General features: G+C 38.3%; 1 protein-coding gene across 1 annotated transcript in view; it reads left to right on the top strand.

Annotated features, from left to right (window-relative positions):
* Positions 1–16,034, top strand: part of LCP2 (lymphocyte cytosolic protein 2 (SH2 domain containing leukocyte protein of 76kDa)) — a 74,614-nt gene that overhangs the window by 53,980 nt on the left and 4,600 nt on the right. Inside the window, exons 14-19 of the mRNA XM_006884421.1 lie at positions 386–398; positions 1,142–1,268; positions 2,625–2,674; positions 10,350–10,450; positions 11,456–11,533; positions 13,263–13,418. Coding sequence (XP_006884483.1) covers positions 386–398; positions 1,142–1,268; positions 2,625–2,674; positions 10,350–10,450; positions 11,456–11,533; positions 13,263–13,418 — 525 coding nt within the window. The remainder of the gene's footprint in view (positions 1–385; positions 399–1,141; positions 1,269–2,624; positions 2,675–10,349; positions 10,451–11,455; positions 11,534–13,262; positions 13,419–16,034) is intronic.

The following is a 16,034-nucleotide window of genomic DNA, read 5'->3' as shown; positions in this document are numbered from 1 at the left end:
AAAAAATTTTAATAAATGAAACAAAAAATTCAACTTCACTGTGTGTGTTGGAAATATTGCTGATGATAGATCATGGCTAACAGCAGAGAATACCAGAATGATGCTTCTCTGTGTTTTACTGACTATCCAAAGACATTCCACTCTGTGCATTACAATAAATTGTGGATAACCTTGACGATGAGAAAAAAAATCTATTTTATGAATATATGAAAAGCCTCAAATTGACATGACCTTAGATGGCTATTTATGTTGGGCAAAATGTTCTCTACAGTGTATTTATTATGCAGAAACATATAGCAAAGAAACACACTGAAATAATTGGAGAGAGTAGTTCTTTTGGCATAATGTTTTGATAATTTTTTTCTTTTTTCCTCCCTCTTACCAGGATGAAGATGATGGTATGTGTTGGTTTTTTGTTTGGTTTTTTTTTTTAAAAAGAACACCTTTCTTATAACTTATAATATTTCTTCATATTTTCACTCAGGCATGCCAATACAATTTTTTAGTATAGAACCCTCGTAGAATCCATTATACTTGATAAATTTAAGTAAATGCGTAAATTTTAAGTAGTTGATATATTTAAGACAATAAAATTATTTGGTTGAGTTACCAAAGGCAACTATTAACTTCAATCTGGAATAGCGCAGATTATTTAACTGTTCCATAAAATTTAAAATTACATGTGATTTGATAAAAAAAATGTCTAATATGTGTGCCTTTTGATATGTGTGAGTAAAGAACAACATACTGCTAATCAATGAGGTCACATAATTTCATAAAATAGAACAAGGCAAAGCAAAATGAGACTTCTGAAAAGTGAAAGCTCTTCAGACAATGATTTTCTGCTAAATGAGCATTTAAGAAATTAAAGAAATAAGATAAATAATATTACACAGAATAATACAGAGTGATAATTTAAAAAAATACATTCTAAGGTGGTAGGATCTCTAGAAAAACTTTAGGGACTGACATTCTCGTCACCTATTTTTTTAGCTCAATCTCATCTTTAGCATTTTTGTACTCCCTTCACATTAATGGCTTTTTACTGGGCCTATATGGAGAGTGGTTCGGAAATTTTCTTTGGGGATACTTGGGATATGACTCCTGTCAGCCTTTTTTCACTTTTGTCTTCTCCTCACAGTACATCACAGGCCTTTGCCCCAACCAGCGCTCCTCCCCATGAATTCCAGCACTTTCCCTGCAGTATCAAAGCTTACCTCCAAGCAATCTTTCTCATCACCTCACAAGCCTGGAACATTCTCAGAAAGGTTCGTGACAATGTCCTTAAATTCTAACTCAACATCCTTTGAGTCAAATGTATGTTAAGTCAATGGCTAAGCAACTGAAAAAGAAAAAGCAGGCAGTGGGTAGCAATCATCTGGTTCCTCTTCTTTGGTTGTTGGTGCATATATTTGAATGATGGTGGTATTAACTGATGTTCCTTGTATGTGTGTGAATATTATCCTGTCGCAATAGTGCATTTTAAAATGGATCTGGAAATGATCTTTTTAACTATAAATGAGACCCTGCTTTTCCTCATCTTTTCATTTCTGGCATAGTAGATCAGATAACTGTCTGATTCAAAATGTCCCATGCCAATGCATTTCATTTTGCCAATAGCTTGCATTGCATTCCATTTCTCTCTTAACAATAGCCAATTTCCCTACATTTATGCTTCTCACATTCCATGTTCCAATCACTAGTTATGCTTGAAACTGTTACTCTTCCTTTGTGTTTGCCAACTAGAGGGCTCTGCCTCAGGTGTCAAATCTGCTAGTCTAATCTAAGTGTGCTTTATTGTGCATAGGGTTTTCAAAGGTCTGTTATTTTAGGAGTGCATAGCCAATCCTTCTTTCTAATCTGCCTTAATTTATATGCTCAGCTTTAGAGCAACATCTGGAAGACAAGCATTTTACCCCCAAGAGCAGATGAAAAATAGTTCCCATTACTAAAATAACCCTAACTCCAACCCCTCTCTCTTAGGACTCTGTGATCTGTCCCCCTGTCCTGCTTCACCAACATCTACTTCCACCCCTCCCCTTTTGACTTCCACCCCACTCAGCCAGTATTCCGTTCACCCTCCCCCTAGCCAATCCTAGGTGTGGTGGCTCAGGCCTCCAGTCACTTCTGTGATGCTGGTCTCTCTCTGCTGCGGTTCCATTCTCCTGCGGCTGCTCTGCTCTTTTGTGTGGCTGCCATTCCCTGCCATTCTCCCTTCTTGCACGCCACCTAGCTGCCTCTCTTCTCTCTAGGGTTGCCTCTCTAGGGTCAGGCACATTTTAGGTTTTGTAGTGACATTTTGTTTTATAAACAGATTAGAAGAATTTTATTTATTATTTTCAGCAGATTTGCTCAATGCAACGCATTGTTTGATTTCTTGTCTGCTGCTTCTGAGAGCCTTGATTGTGAACCCTGGTAAAATCTTAGCAGATTGTTTTCTCAAAAACAATGTGATTGTAATCTAGGAAGATTACAGTTTTGAAAACCCTGTGGGTTACTTCTATTCCTTACCTTTCTTGCCAAGATCCCAGGCTTTCAGAGGGGAATGAGAAAAATCCACTTTTTCCAACTTGTGCCTTTACCACAACCCAACTTAAAAATCTCTTCTTTTTCTCTCTCCACAGTAATAGCAATTTTCCACAGAGTGCTTCACTGCCACCATACTTCTCTCAAGGTTTGTATTCTAGTTACCTCCTTTGTCAAAACATTTGACAAAGATTTTGTTGTTCCCTGAAGCCAGATTACTGCCTTATTCAACATTTAATTCAGTGCCTGCAGTGTTCCAAGAGCTTTTGAAATTATATAAAATCACACACACACACACACACACACACACACACACACACACACACACACCATCACCCTCATCCCCCCTCCAAATACAACTACCTCTCTACCAGGTATGTATTCATATTTTTGTCCTTTGTTTTCCTACAGATCTCTGGATTTAACATTTATCTTTCCCTGTGATATTAGTTTTCCAGGATGTATCTGCCTTCCAACTGTGAATGAGAGCACTATGAGCTCTGGCAACTTGGTGGGTAGAAATTGTGTTGCCAACACAGAGGTGGGTGGTTCGAATCCACCGGAGGTTGTAGGAGAGAAAGATGGACAATCTGTTCTTATGTTATTCACATAAAAAACTCACTGAAGGGTGAGTTATGAGTCAATTCTGACAGCAATGAGGAGATATGTTGAAAGAATCCCCCAGGGAGCTAGCTTTATGCACAAATAAATAGAACACAACTCCAAACATTCTGATTCTGTTAGTTTAGGTGAGATCCAGAGACCTTAATTTTCAATCCATACCTCCTCCTAATGGCCATAATGAGTTATTTCTCAGAGCAGTGTTCTTAGATCTTAATGTGTACACAGACCACCTAAGGTTTCTATAAAAATGCAGACTTTTAATTCTAGAGTGGGCCCATCTAACCTTTCTAACCATCTCCAAGATAATGCTGATTCTCTTTTTTTTAAAAAAAATTATTATTAAATTTTATTAGTTTTAATGAACTTTTACAGAGATTTTGGGTTTTCATTCATTCATTGTTGCACTGTTTTCTCTACCCTCCTCCCCAGTTCGTTCTTCTTCCCCCCTCCCCCGAATGTCTGTTTTAATTGTCCAATTGCCACAGTGCTTGTCAAAGCCAGTTCTGATTAATCTCCTTTGTCAGTGTGTCCCTTGCCATTCCCTATCACTCCTCCCTGAGAGAGACTTCACCCTGATTCATAAGGAAAAGGGGATGGCGTATTCTCTTAGCTACTTCCTAGTGAAAAGGGATGCTGTAGGTTTCAGGGTGAATATCTTCTCTCACTACTCTAAAGGGCCCCTTTGGCAGTAGGAAACACATAGACTATTATGGAGATTGATTTTGGAATTTAGATACACTGTTATCAATTGTGTTTAGCCGTACATGTTCATATCCTTGAAGATGTATCATGGAAGTATTGCAGCCTAGAAGACACAAATTTAACTAACAAGTTAAAAGTACATGAGTCAAAGATTAAAAAGCAATAATATTCCAAGTAGAGGTTCTAATAGTGACACAAATCAAGTTACAGAGGGAAGGTGGTTCTTACAATAAAGGGCCTATAGACTAGCACTTTGTCTATTATAGTGTAGAGGTTAGGAACCACAAGATGTAGAGGCTCAGCTATGTCATTTATGGTTCTTAAGTCCTGGGATGCTGATTCTCTTGATTCATGGACCGTTTTAGCAAAATACACCAAGTAGAGCTAGATTATATTTACGTTTAAACTTAAATACCTTTCAAATGGTACATAGTAGGTGGGTTTTAAATGTTTGTTAAATAACTGTTGAATGTATATAGAAAGTTACTAATGTTAAGAAAAGGATTTGGTGATATTAGATTTGCAGTTTGGTTGTTTTCATATTTTTCCCCCTCAGTGAAAGCAGGAAAGAAGAATTTTAATATGAAATTAATTTTTAAAATATTAACTTTCATTTTTAGTGCTGTGACAACAAGTGAAAAAAATGCTTTTATCCTGAACTCTTGGTTCAGCCACAGAAAAATCAGTATGAGTTTTAAATAGGAAACTAGCCAAAACCAGACCAGTTCCCATCAAGATGACTCTAATACATGGTGATCTCGTGTATGCCAGAGTAGAGCCAGGCTTCTCAGCCTATTGAATGGCTGATTCTTCAGGATTAGTTAAGGAGGCCTTTCTTCTGAAGTACCTCTGTGGATCTGAACCCCCAAATAAAAGCTGGGTTTAGAAGAGGTGGTGGCACTAGAGAGGATATTGCCAATGTCAGATGAATCTTGGCCAAAAGCAAAGAATAACAGAGGAATGTCTATGTTTCATTGATTATGTAAAGGCATTTAACTGTGTGGATCACAACAAATTGTGGCTAACCTTGAGAAGAATGGGAATCCCAGAACACTTGATTGTGTTCATGCATAACCTATACTCAGACCCAGAAGAATAGTTATTCAGAACAGAGGAAGGAAACACTGCATGGTTCAAAATCAGGAAAGGAGTATGTCAGAGATGCATATTGTCTCCAGACCTTTTTCAATCTATATGCAGAACAGATCATTCGGGAGGCTGGACTTTATGAGGATGAATGTGACATCATGATTGGAGGAAGATGTATCAACAACCTTCAATATGCAGTTGATACAACTTTTTTCCTGAAACTGAAAAGGACCTAAAGCACTTGCTGCAGAAACTCAAGAACTGCAGTCTGCAATATGGGTTGAACCTCAATACCAAGAAGACAGAGTCCCATTACTGAGCTAATTGACAGCACCATGATAGATGGAGAAGAGACTGAGGTTGTTAACAACTTCAGCTTGCTCGGTTCACAATCAGCACTCTTGGCACCAGTAGTCGGAAAATCAAAAGATGAATTACACTAGAAAAATCTGCTCTCAGGGGCCGCACCAGAGTACTGAGGAGCAACAGTGTCAGTCTAGAACTAAGGTGCACCTGTTATAACCCATGTTGTTTGTTGTTGTTAGGTCTTGTCAAGTCATAGACAACTTGTAGCAACCCTATGAATGAAAGACCTGAGCAGTGTTCATAGTCTTAGGAAGCAAGCCATTTCAGAAGTGGATGCCACTCCTGCTTCCAAGCTTGTTTTAATCGGGAAGCTCCATCAAACACTGTCCACCATGGGTAACTATTATCATATTTGTCACATCAGTGTCAGTATTTAGCATCACAGCAACCACGAGTTACGTCTGTACAGCAATGCCTAGTCTTCTCTACTACTTTCTATGCATCAAGGATCTGGACAATGGCTGTGGATGACGGAAGAAGGATTGATGCCTTTGAGTTCTAGTGCTGGAGAAGAGTATTGAACATAACATAATCTGTTGGACCCCACCAACATTATCTGTCTTGGAGAGGATAAAACCAACCTTCTCCTTGGAGTCAAGGATTTTCAAGATCTGTCTCACATACTTCAGAAATGTGTCCAGATGGATCAGGGCTCCAAGGATGGACCAGTCCTTGGAGAAGGACATCATGGCTAGAAGGGTGAAAAAACAGTGCAGGAGAGGAAGACCCCAGATAAGATGGATTGACACAGCTTCTGGAGTAATGGGAGTAGGCATGCTGGAGTCAGTGAGACTGACTCAGGATAGGGCAGGCTTCAGAGCTGTTGTCCATATGGTACAACATATAAGTCAAAGGCAACTTGATGGCATGTAACAGCCACAACCAGTAAAATAAAGCAAACACAAAGGAACAAATATTATACAGTCTCTCGCAGAAAAAAAAATCAAACAAAATACAAACAGGAAAAGCCAAATGTACAGAGATCAAAGCTTATTACTGGTTTCCAGGAATAGGAAAAAAAGGAGAAAGAAGCAGAATCAAGGTTTTGGGGGAAATTACATTGATTAAGAGTAGCCTTATACAACCAATTATTCTAATTGCTATTCTTGAACCAGGAGGCCATCTTCAGAACAGAGCAGAGAGACACTACATGGTTCAAAATTGGGAAGAATGTATGCCAGGGATGTATTCTGTCTCCATACCTTTTCAATCTATATGCAGATCATCTGGGAGGCTGGACTATATGAGGAGGAATGTGGCACCAGGATTGGAAGAAGATTCATCAACAACCTGTATTATGTAGATGACACAATCCTGCTTGCTGAAACTGAGGAAGACCTGAAGTGCTTGCTGCAGAAGGTCAAGGACTGCAGCCTCCTATATGGATTGAAGCTCAACATCAAGAAAACAAAGATTCTTACCACTGAACAAGCATCATAGATGGTGAAGATATTGAGATTGTTAACAGTTTTAGTTTGCTTGGATCCATAATCAACACTCTTGGTACCAGCAGCCAGGAAATCAAGAGACAAATTGCATTGGGAAAGTCGGCTGTCAGAGATCTCTCTACAGTACTGAAGAGCAACAATGTCAGTCTTGAGACTAAGGTGCATATAATCCAGGTCATAGTCTTTGCAATTTCTTGCTGTGTGTCAGAGAGCTGGACAATGACTAGGGATGATAGAAAGAGAATTGATGCCTTTGAGCTGTGGTTCTGGAGAAGAGTGTTGAATATACCATGGACTACTAGGAGAAGAAATAGGTGAAGAAGAAGTAGGAGAAGGTGAAACCAGGCTGCTCTTTGGAGGCAAGCTATCTGAAGCTTCATCTGACATACTTTGGACAGGTTGCAAGAAGGGGCCAGTCCTTAGAGAGGGATGGCATGTTAGGGAGGGTTGGGGAAAATACAGGAGAGGAAGACCCTTGATGAGATGAATTGACTCAGTGATCAGGGTAATGTAGGTAGGTGTGTCAGAAACCATAAGATTGGCACAGGATAGAGGAGGGTGTAGGGCTCTTACACATAGGGTTTCTATGAGGTGCAGAGGACTCAACAGCACATAACAACAACCACCACCACCAATAGATTGTATATTATAAAAAGCTGAATTGGCAAAAGTTGTTTGATAGATCACAACAGCGATTTAAAAAATAATGAACTAGTAACTACTGCAATAGTTTATGTACAACCAAACATTTCATGGGATTTGGCTCTTTGGTTTAGAGGTTTTCAGTCATAATTTCATGGGACATCCGAGTTCATTTCCTAATAATGTATTCAGAGGAAGCTCTGGTAGTTTAGTGGCAAGAAGCTGCACTGCAATCCTGCAGGCATGTGGTTTGAAGTCACCAGGTGCTCCCTTGAAGGAAGGGCTGTCTCCTTTCCTGTGAATAACTGCCTCTGAAAACCTACCAGAGAGTCAGCTATGGGTCAGCTCAGACTCAGCAGTACACAACAAGAACAATGTATTCAATACTTCCGTTCCACCTCTTTATTTTGTAGGACCTGGAGTTTTATCATACCATTTGATCTCTCTAGTCATCTAAAACAACAAATAAAGGAGAGTTAGAAACATGAAGAGGAGGCTGAATGAGTGGATTATTGCCTCCATGAACAATTGCTTCCTTTGCCATGAGATCTGAAGATTGGATGGTACCCAAATATTATTACTGAACATTTTGGCCAAAGATTCCATAAGAAAACTTGATAGAGTGAAAATGCAAAAGTTCAACTTCTCTTGAAATGCAGACTTTATAAAGTCCTGGAGGCTAGACAAGCACCTTAAACTGGATCCCTTTAAATTTTATCTAATAATATACCCTGAAATTACCTTAACACAATCATTTAGTTTAACTAGTAAGACAAAGCGATAAAGGACACTCTTGAACTTTGTGCTCTTTAAAAATCTACCAATATAGGATCAAATTGACAACAGCTAATCTGTAAGGTTAAATGCAAATCTGAGGGAACAGTCAGTTGGTATTAATGAGTGAAGAACAACTCAGAAAAGGAGGTGAGAATGGTTGTACAGCTCTAAGAATACAACCAATGTTGTTAAATTTTACATGCAGAAACGATTGGATTTGTTTATGTGCTGTGGTGTCTGTTCTTAAAAGCAACACCAAAATGAAATAAAATTTAGAGGGGAAAAATTCCCAAGTACGTGTGCTTAGCTGTTGACTTTACAGTGCTGGCACAAAAGTGAAGAAAGAAAAAGAATAATTCCTCATCTCTGAAACAGCCATGTATTTAGTCTTGGATGTGTTACTCATCTGTATTAATAGATTTCTGTCATCCCACAAGCATTATCAAAGGGAAGGCTTACTTAGGCACTGGGGATCTAACAGGCACTAGAAAGTGAGTACCATCCTTCAAAACTTACTTAGAAATAGTGAAAGACTTCTGCTAATATGGAATCTACAGCTCTGGCAGGCAGTCTTCTCTCCTCAGTGGCAGGTGGTAGATACAGTTGGCCATTTACAACATATTATAGATGTGCCAACAACCCTGGTGCCGAATCACTTGGAATCCTTGTTAACATACTGACACCCGGACCTCAGGATATTCAAAGTCATTCAATGATTCATCTGTGTTTGGAAATCATAGTTCCAAGTCTTGGTTCTGCCACAATTAGCCCATAATTTGCTGCAATTAAGAAATGTAGGTAAAGTGGCCTACAGTCGAGGCCTGGACATGGTGGTTTGGTTGCTATAAGATGCTGTTGAGTCAACTCTGACTCACAGTAATACTGTTAGTGTACAAAAAAATGAGACTGTGCCCAGTCCTGTGCCATCCTTACCACCTTTGCTGTGCGTAAGCCTGGAAACAATAGTTCTAAGTTAACATTTGCTAAACGTATGAAGAAATGGATATGTGACCAATTAGTTAACAGAGTTTTTGAGCAGTTAACAATTGTTCTAACAAAAACATCTTTCACAATTACCAGTCAACAAAATAAAATCTTCCCTGAGATTAGTATACACAAAAAATCCCAAAAAGTTTTAGGGAACTTGAAGAATAAGGTTTTAGAGAAGATGTGGCACAAGTGTTGGGTCACTGACAGGCTTTGAAGTTTTCCTTAATGACCAGATATGATCAGGTAATTACTTTCCCTTTTCGGATAACATCTCAACTTCTTTGGGAAGTCTGATGGTAGGAAACTCATCTTATCCTAGGTAATGTAAATGTCTTGTAAAAACAATGAGGAAAATAATAACCTCTTTTTATTGTATTATCACTACAGACAGCTCAACTCAATTGGTGTCTAGTCTGAACCTACTTACAGGTGACCCTCTAGAGAGCTTATCAGAGGCTATCAATCCAATAGGACAAAGTGTTCTGTCTTTCTCCTCTGGAGCAGTTCCCTACCATCTAGGCCACCTAGCTCCCTGTCACTACAGTAGTGGTTGGAAATCTCTTCTGTGTGTGCTGGACATTATGGAAATGTATGAAAGATCTGTCTGAAATTCTATTCTTATGCTCACATACATATATGTATCTGTGGCTTTTCTGTAAATTGTTATAATTCACTGCCATCAAGTAGATTCTGACTCATAGCAACTCTTCATTAGGTTTCTACGGTTGGGAATAATAATGTGAAGAGATTGCTCATCTGACTTTATATGATACAATATGCACATTTAGGGAACTCTCGTGCTTAGTAGTAAGAAATTGCACTGAATCCAGAAGCTGCTCTGCACGAGAAAGAAGGACAATCTCCTCCTATGTGATTTACCGTCTTGGAGGGTCAGCTATGGGTTCCAACTCAATGGGACACAACAACAACAATAACAATATGTACATGTAAGAAATAATTTTAATTCAGAGTACCAATCTTAGAAATTACTGGCATAGTTATGTAATGCTGCCTAAGCAGCCCTTGTGGTTTGTACCAGGTAAAATTTCTAATTCCTCAGTTCTTGAAAGGTTAATTATATAGACAATTGCAAAGAATAGTTTTACCAGGAGGAAAGAGTCTTATTTCTAAATTATTTTTTTAATTTCCTTTTAAATTACTAAATTTTAAATTGTACTTTTATAGGTCCTGGCAACCGACCACCTCCCAGAATTGCAACAGAAGGCAGAAACTTTCCCTTACCAATTCCAAACAAACCCCGGCCACCATCCCCTGGGGCAGAAGAGGTAATACAGTGTGTTTTTATTTGTATTTTTCACATGAATTATCAGAAAGTCACATTATATACAATTTTTATACTTTATCTTCTAATAGTCCTAATCCTTTTTTTAAGAAAAAAAATTAAGAGGAGGATCTGAACAAAAATGAATATGCCCTTTCTCTTGATAAATTCTTTCAGAATCATTCAAGGATGGATGTGTCTAGGTTAACAATACAGAACTTCTCTCATCCTGAATATAACTATTATCATTTAACAGCTCCTAAACTCAGTTTCCTTAAATTTATTATTGTACAAATCTGAAGACATTATCTAGACCTCATCTTGCCTGTTGAGAAGAACTACTATGTGAATCAGTTGCCTTTGAGTTTTTTCAGACTCATGGTGACCCCATGTTTGCCAGAGTAGAGCTGTGCTCCTCAAGACTTTCAGTGGATGTGGTCTTTTGAAATAGATGGCCAGTCCTGTCTATTGAAGCATCAGCAGGTATATTTTACTATTTAACAGTAGCCAAAACACTCTGGTGGTCTAGTGGGTAAGGAGTTTTTCTGCTAATCCAAAAACAAGTGGTTTGAATCTACCCGTTGCTCCATGACAGAAAGATAGGCAATTTCCTGCTATGCAACTTATAGTTTCAGAAAACCCCTGGAAGGTCTGCTATGAGTTGGTTCAAATTTAAAGATACACAACAAGAACATGTACTACAAAAAATCATGCTTGGCTGCTAAGTGACATATTTGAGGAACCTCAGAAGGAAAAATTGGACTTTTTCTTGAAAATCAGCCACTGAAAACCCTAGGAACACAATTTTACATTGACACACATGGTTTTGTCCAGAATTGACTCTATGGCAACTGGTTTTAAATGATTCTTTATTCAAATTAAGAAAACAAATCTTTAAAGCTTCATGGAATTGAGCTAATTATTTATGGAAATTAATACTTGGAGGCTTTTCTTTTTACTCCTATATGCAACTATAATATTCATTCTGTTCCAAAACTTACATTTTCAGAATTCATTAAATGAAGAATGGTACGTGTCTTATGTTACACGAACAGAGGCAGAAGCTGCTCTTAGAAAAATAAACCAGGTACTTGGATAAAGTTTATTTTTAAATAGTTATAAATATTAAAGGAGGGAGGAGAAAGACACTTTTCTTTAATACCAATTATGGGCTGGAATGTCGGCTAGGTGCTGCTTGTACTGTTCTATCTATGAGGCCCATCTGTGCCAGCTCAGTGATTCCTAAAACTCTGGAAACAAAATTCTAAATTAAGATAGAACCATTTGGATAGAATAACATTAGATTTTATGAACACAAAGGATCCATAAAAGGATCAAAAGAATCATAACACATCTAAAGGAGACTGCCTTTCCTCCCAAATTTCTAGTGTCTTACTAAGTCCATCTCCTAATCTTCCACATAACACATTCTTTTTTAATATAGTTAAAACTTTTGTATTAATACTGGTTTACTTATAAAGTTCATATACATTGTTTTTCACACCAGATCTTTCCCCTTTTCTTTACCCACCCCTACTTCCAACCATCAAATTGTTTGACCCTTATGATAACCCCCTACCTCTGCTGCCCACTTAACACACTCTTGTCATCTGCATAGATGTGAAGGCTCTGTATATAAAGAAAAAAGCAGCAAAAGTCCCTTTCCTAGTAAACTTCTAGCTTGCCCCTTTAATATCATGAAGTCTTAACCAGAGGTTTCCTGAGCTCTGTGCTGAACCCTCATTTTATTTAACAGAGAGGGAAAGAAAATATTGTTCAGCTTTTGCTCCAATAGTATATGGGGGGCCCGTAACTGTATGTAATGTTTACAGCAGTGGTACTCTGCCTTAGCCACACTTTGAAATCATTCCAGTACTTTTAAAAAGATCCTTCACTGGATCTTACCTCAAAAGATTCTGATTATAGGTTAGTCATGAGAGACTCTGATTGTGTATTAGTCATGAGTGTTTCTGGGTGCTACCTAGTCTCTGGGGATTATTTTTGCTACACAGCAGATTCTAATTTGAAGAATATCTGGCCCTTAATTTGTTTATTCAACAGAGGTATTCTGATTGGCTCAAGTAACTAGTAATAAAAAAAAAATAAAGAAGATCATTATTGCAGATTGATATCTATTTAAAGTCATATTGATTCAGTAGGGAGAGGAAAAGTGTAGCCTAACAAGTTCTTAGTAGTGAATTCTCTATTAATATTAGACCCAAGCAGTACTAATAAATTATGCAGCAATAATTTGGTGATAAAAATGTAAAGTACATGAAAAATCACAATATGCTTAGTCATTAGCAGCGAAAAGGTGGTAAGATCAGAAACAGTCCATATTCTATCTTATTTAAGGACATGAAGGATGAATTGCTATATTTAAGTGGTCTTAAAGTAGGCATCCCATAGACATTTGGGTGTTTTCTAACTTAGAAAACACAAGGAAAGCTAAACTGTTAACTCATAGCCATAAGACGATGTCTCTTTAATTAGTTAATAAAACTCTTTATCTTGACCATTTATTCATTCAATCACCTACTATTTGTTTTATTACTTAAAAAGGGGGGGTACATTCATGAAGAGGCTTCAAAGAGGTTGATCTGGAAATTTCTCTGATACAATCTCTGCTGCCTTTTTCTCTACAAGCAAAAAACATCCATAGCATTCGGGATCTGTAGCTGTTTGGGGAACTGAATGTTCAGTGACCTGTCAACTGCTAGGCTTTGTAGGTCCCTAGAGGCTCATCGAAGACTCTTAAAAACAATAAAAGTATTGACTTTTACTGTTCCCATAATAACCAGAATTTATCCTTTTAGGATGGCACTTTTCTGGTTAGAGACAGCTCTAAAAAAACAGTAACCAATCCATATGTCCTCATGGTGCTGTACAAAGATAAAGTTTACAACATCCAGATCCGATACCAGGAGGAAAGTCAAGTTTACTTATTGGGAACTGGACTCCGAGGGAAAGAGGTAAGAAAAATCTTCTCACTTCAAAATTCCCACAGATTCTTTTTGGATGCTTTGTGGTCCCAATTCTTTGAGAATGTAACATGTTTGACAACTTTACAGTTAAATCACATTTATGAAGCCCTTTAGTATCTGGAAGGAAATAAAGCAAGTATTTATAGTAGCTACCTCTGCTTTAAGTATTCCTTTATTGTTGTTATGTGCCTTTGAGTTGCCTGTGACTTATAGCAATCCTATATACAGCAGCTCTGAAGCCTGCACTGTCCTGAGCCAGTCTCACTGATTCTGACACACCCTCTATTGCCCCAATTACTGTATGAAACCATCTCAGTTGCGGTCTTCCTCTCCTACGCTGTCGCTCCACCCTTCCAAGCAAGATGTCCTTCTCCAAGGACTTATCCCTCTTCGCCATGTGCCCAAAGTATGTGAGATGGAGCTTCAAAATCCTAGCCTCCAAGAGAAACTTGGTATTAGCCTCTCCAAGACAGGCCTATTTGCTTTCTTGGCAGTCCATGGTATGTTCAATACTCTTCTCCAGCACCACAACTTGAAGGCATTGATTCCTCTTCTGTTAGCCTTAGTTATTGTCCAGCTCTCTGAAGCATAGCAATTGTGAAGACTATGACCTGTATTAGGTGCACCTTTGTCTCTAGACTGACATCATTGCTTCTCAGTACTCTGGAGAGGTTCCTGATGGCAGATTTTCCTAGTGCAATTTGTCTTGATTTCCTGACTGCTGGTGCCAAGATTATTGATTGTGAAGGGGAACAAACTGTAATTAATAACCTCAATCTCTTCTCCATCTATAATGGTGCTGCTAATTAGCCCAGTGGTGAGAATTTGTCTTCTTGATGTTGAGTTTCAATCCATATTGAAGACTATAGTCCTTGACCTTCTGCAGCAAGCACTTCAGGTCCTCCTCAGTTTCAGCAAGCAGGATTGTGTCATCTGCATAACGCAGGTTGTTGATGAATCTTCCTCCAACCCTGATGACACAGTCCTTCTCATTAAAACTAATCTCACAAGTGAACTGTTCTGCATATAGATTGAAAAGGTATGGAGAAAGGATGCATCCCTAATGTACAACTTGTTTTCTGATTTTGAAACATAACAGTGTATCCTTGCTCTGTTCTGAGGACTGCTTCCTGGTCTGTGTATAAGTTTTGCATGAACACATTAAGTGTTCTGGGATTCCCTTTTTCCTAAGGTTAGCCACAGTTTGCTGAGATCCACACAGTCAAATATCTTTGAAGAGTCAATGAAACACAGATCGATATTCTTCTGGTACTCTGCTTTCTTTCTGCCAAGAGCCATCTGCCACGATCTCTTCTAAACCCAGCTTGTATTTCTGGTAGTTCTCTGTCAATGTACTATTCCAGTCATTTCTGGATAATCTTTCTTTGTAGTGGTAAGAAACTACGGCAATCCCAAAGGCACACGGTTCAAATCCACCAGATGCTCCATGGGAAAAGGATGAACAATTTCCTCTCATGTGATATACTGTGCCTAAAAACCCACTGGAGGGTTAGCTATGATCATTTCTGACTCAATGGTACACAACAACAGCAACAATACAAAACCATATCTATAAAATCTAAAGTACTAAAAAAAATTGATTAATTTTTTTAAAATCCAGCCCTCATTACCATGAAGTCAGAATTGACTAATAGTGATCCTCCATTGGATTTCTGATGTTATAAATCACAGAAGAGGAGATTGCCCATTTCCCCCCAAAGATCTGCTAATGGATTCAAACCACCAGAGAGATTAGATTTTTGGGTCTGCAGTAAAACTCTAGTTGGTTTCAAAGGAAAGTTGCCTCTATCATTCACTCTGTGGCATAAATTTAAAGTAAGGTTATAGTGTACTTAATATAAATCCACACCACCTGAGAAAAGGAAAAAACCAAAACCAACCTAAGAAAATACTTGATTGGGAGATTACTTAATTACCAAATGGAGGTTTAGGGTCTGTGAAGATGGTAAAATTGCCAAGGAAATTATACTCTCTTCCTCCAAGATTTAGATTCTGATGTCAACCTTCTTAGTGGTAATCCTTTCTGCACACCTGGGTAACTTCTGGTCCTTGACTAAGAGGATGTCCACTATCTCTATTCATATTCAGTATTGTATTGGAAGTACTTTCCAGGGCAATAAGAGAAGGAAATAAGAAGCATCCAAATTGGCATAAACATGGTAAAACTGTAGCCATACACTGATGATATGATAGCATATACAGAAAACTCCAACAACTCAACCAAAAAACTTTTATACCTACTACTCCAATTAGTGAGGAAGCTGTGGTGGCTTCGCGGCAAAAAGCTGGGCTGCAATCCCATAGGCATACCGTTAGAGGCCAAAAGTTCTGTGGGAGAAGGATGGAAAAATCTCCCACGCGACTACTGCCTCTAAAAACCCACTGGAAAGGTCAGCTGTGTGTGGGTTCTGACTCTATGGTACACAATGACAACAACAACTCCAATAAGTAGAGTGGCGGGATCCAAAACTAATATACAAAACAAATCAGTGGGATTTCTCTACAACACAGAAAAGGAAACTAAGAAAGCAATATCATTTACGATACCCAACCCTATGATGAAATGTTGTTGTTGTTGTTGTT

Source organism: Elephantulus edwardii, unplaced genomic scaffold, assembly GCF_000299155.1.
Source record: "Elephantulus edwardii isolate Elephantulus edwardi_28Jun2011 unplaced genomic scaffold, EleEdw1.0 scaffold00033, whole genome shotgun sequence".
Taxonomy (NCBI): Eukaryota; Metazoa; Chordata; class Mammalia; order Macroscelidea; family Macroscelididae; genus Elephantulus; species Elephantulus edwardii.
This window is presented reverse-complemented; position numbering and strand designations above follow the sequence as displayed.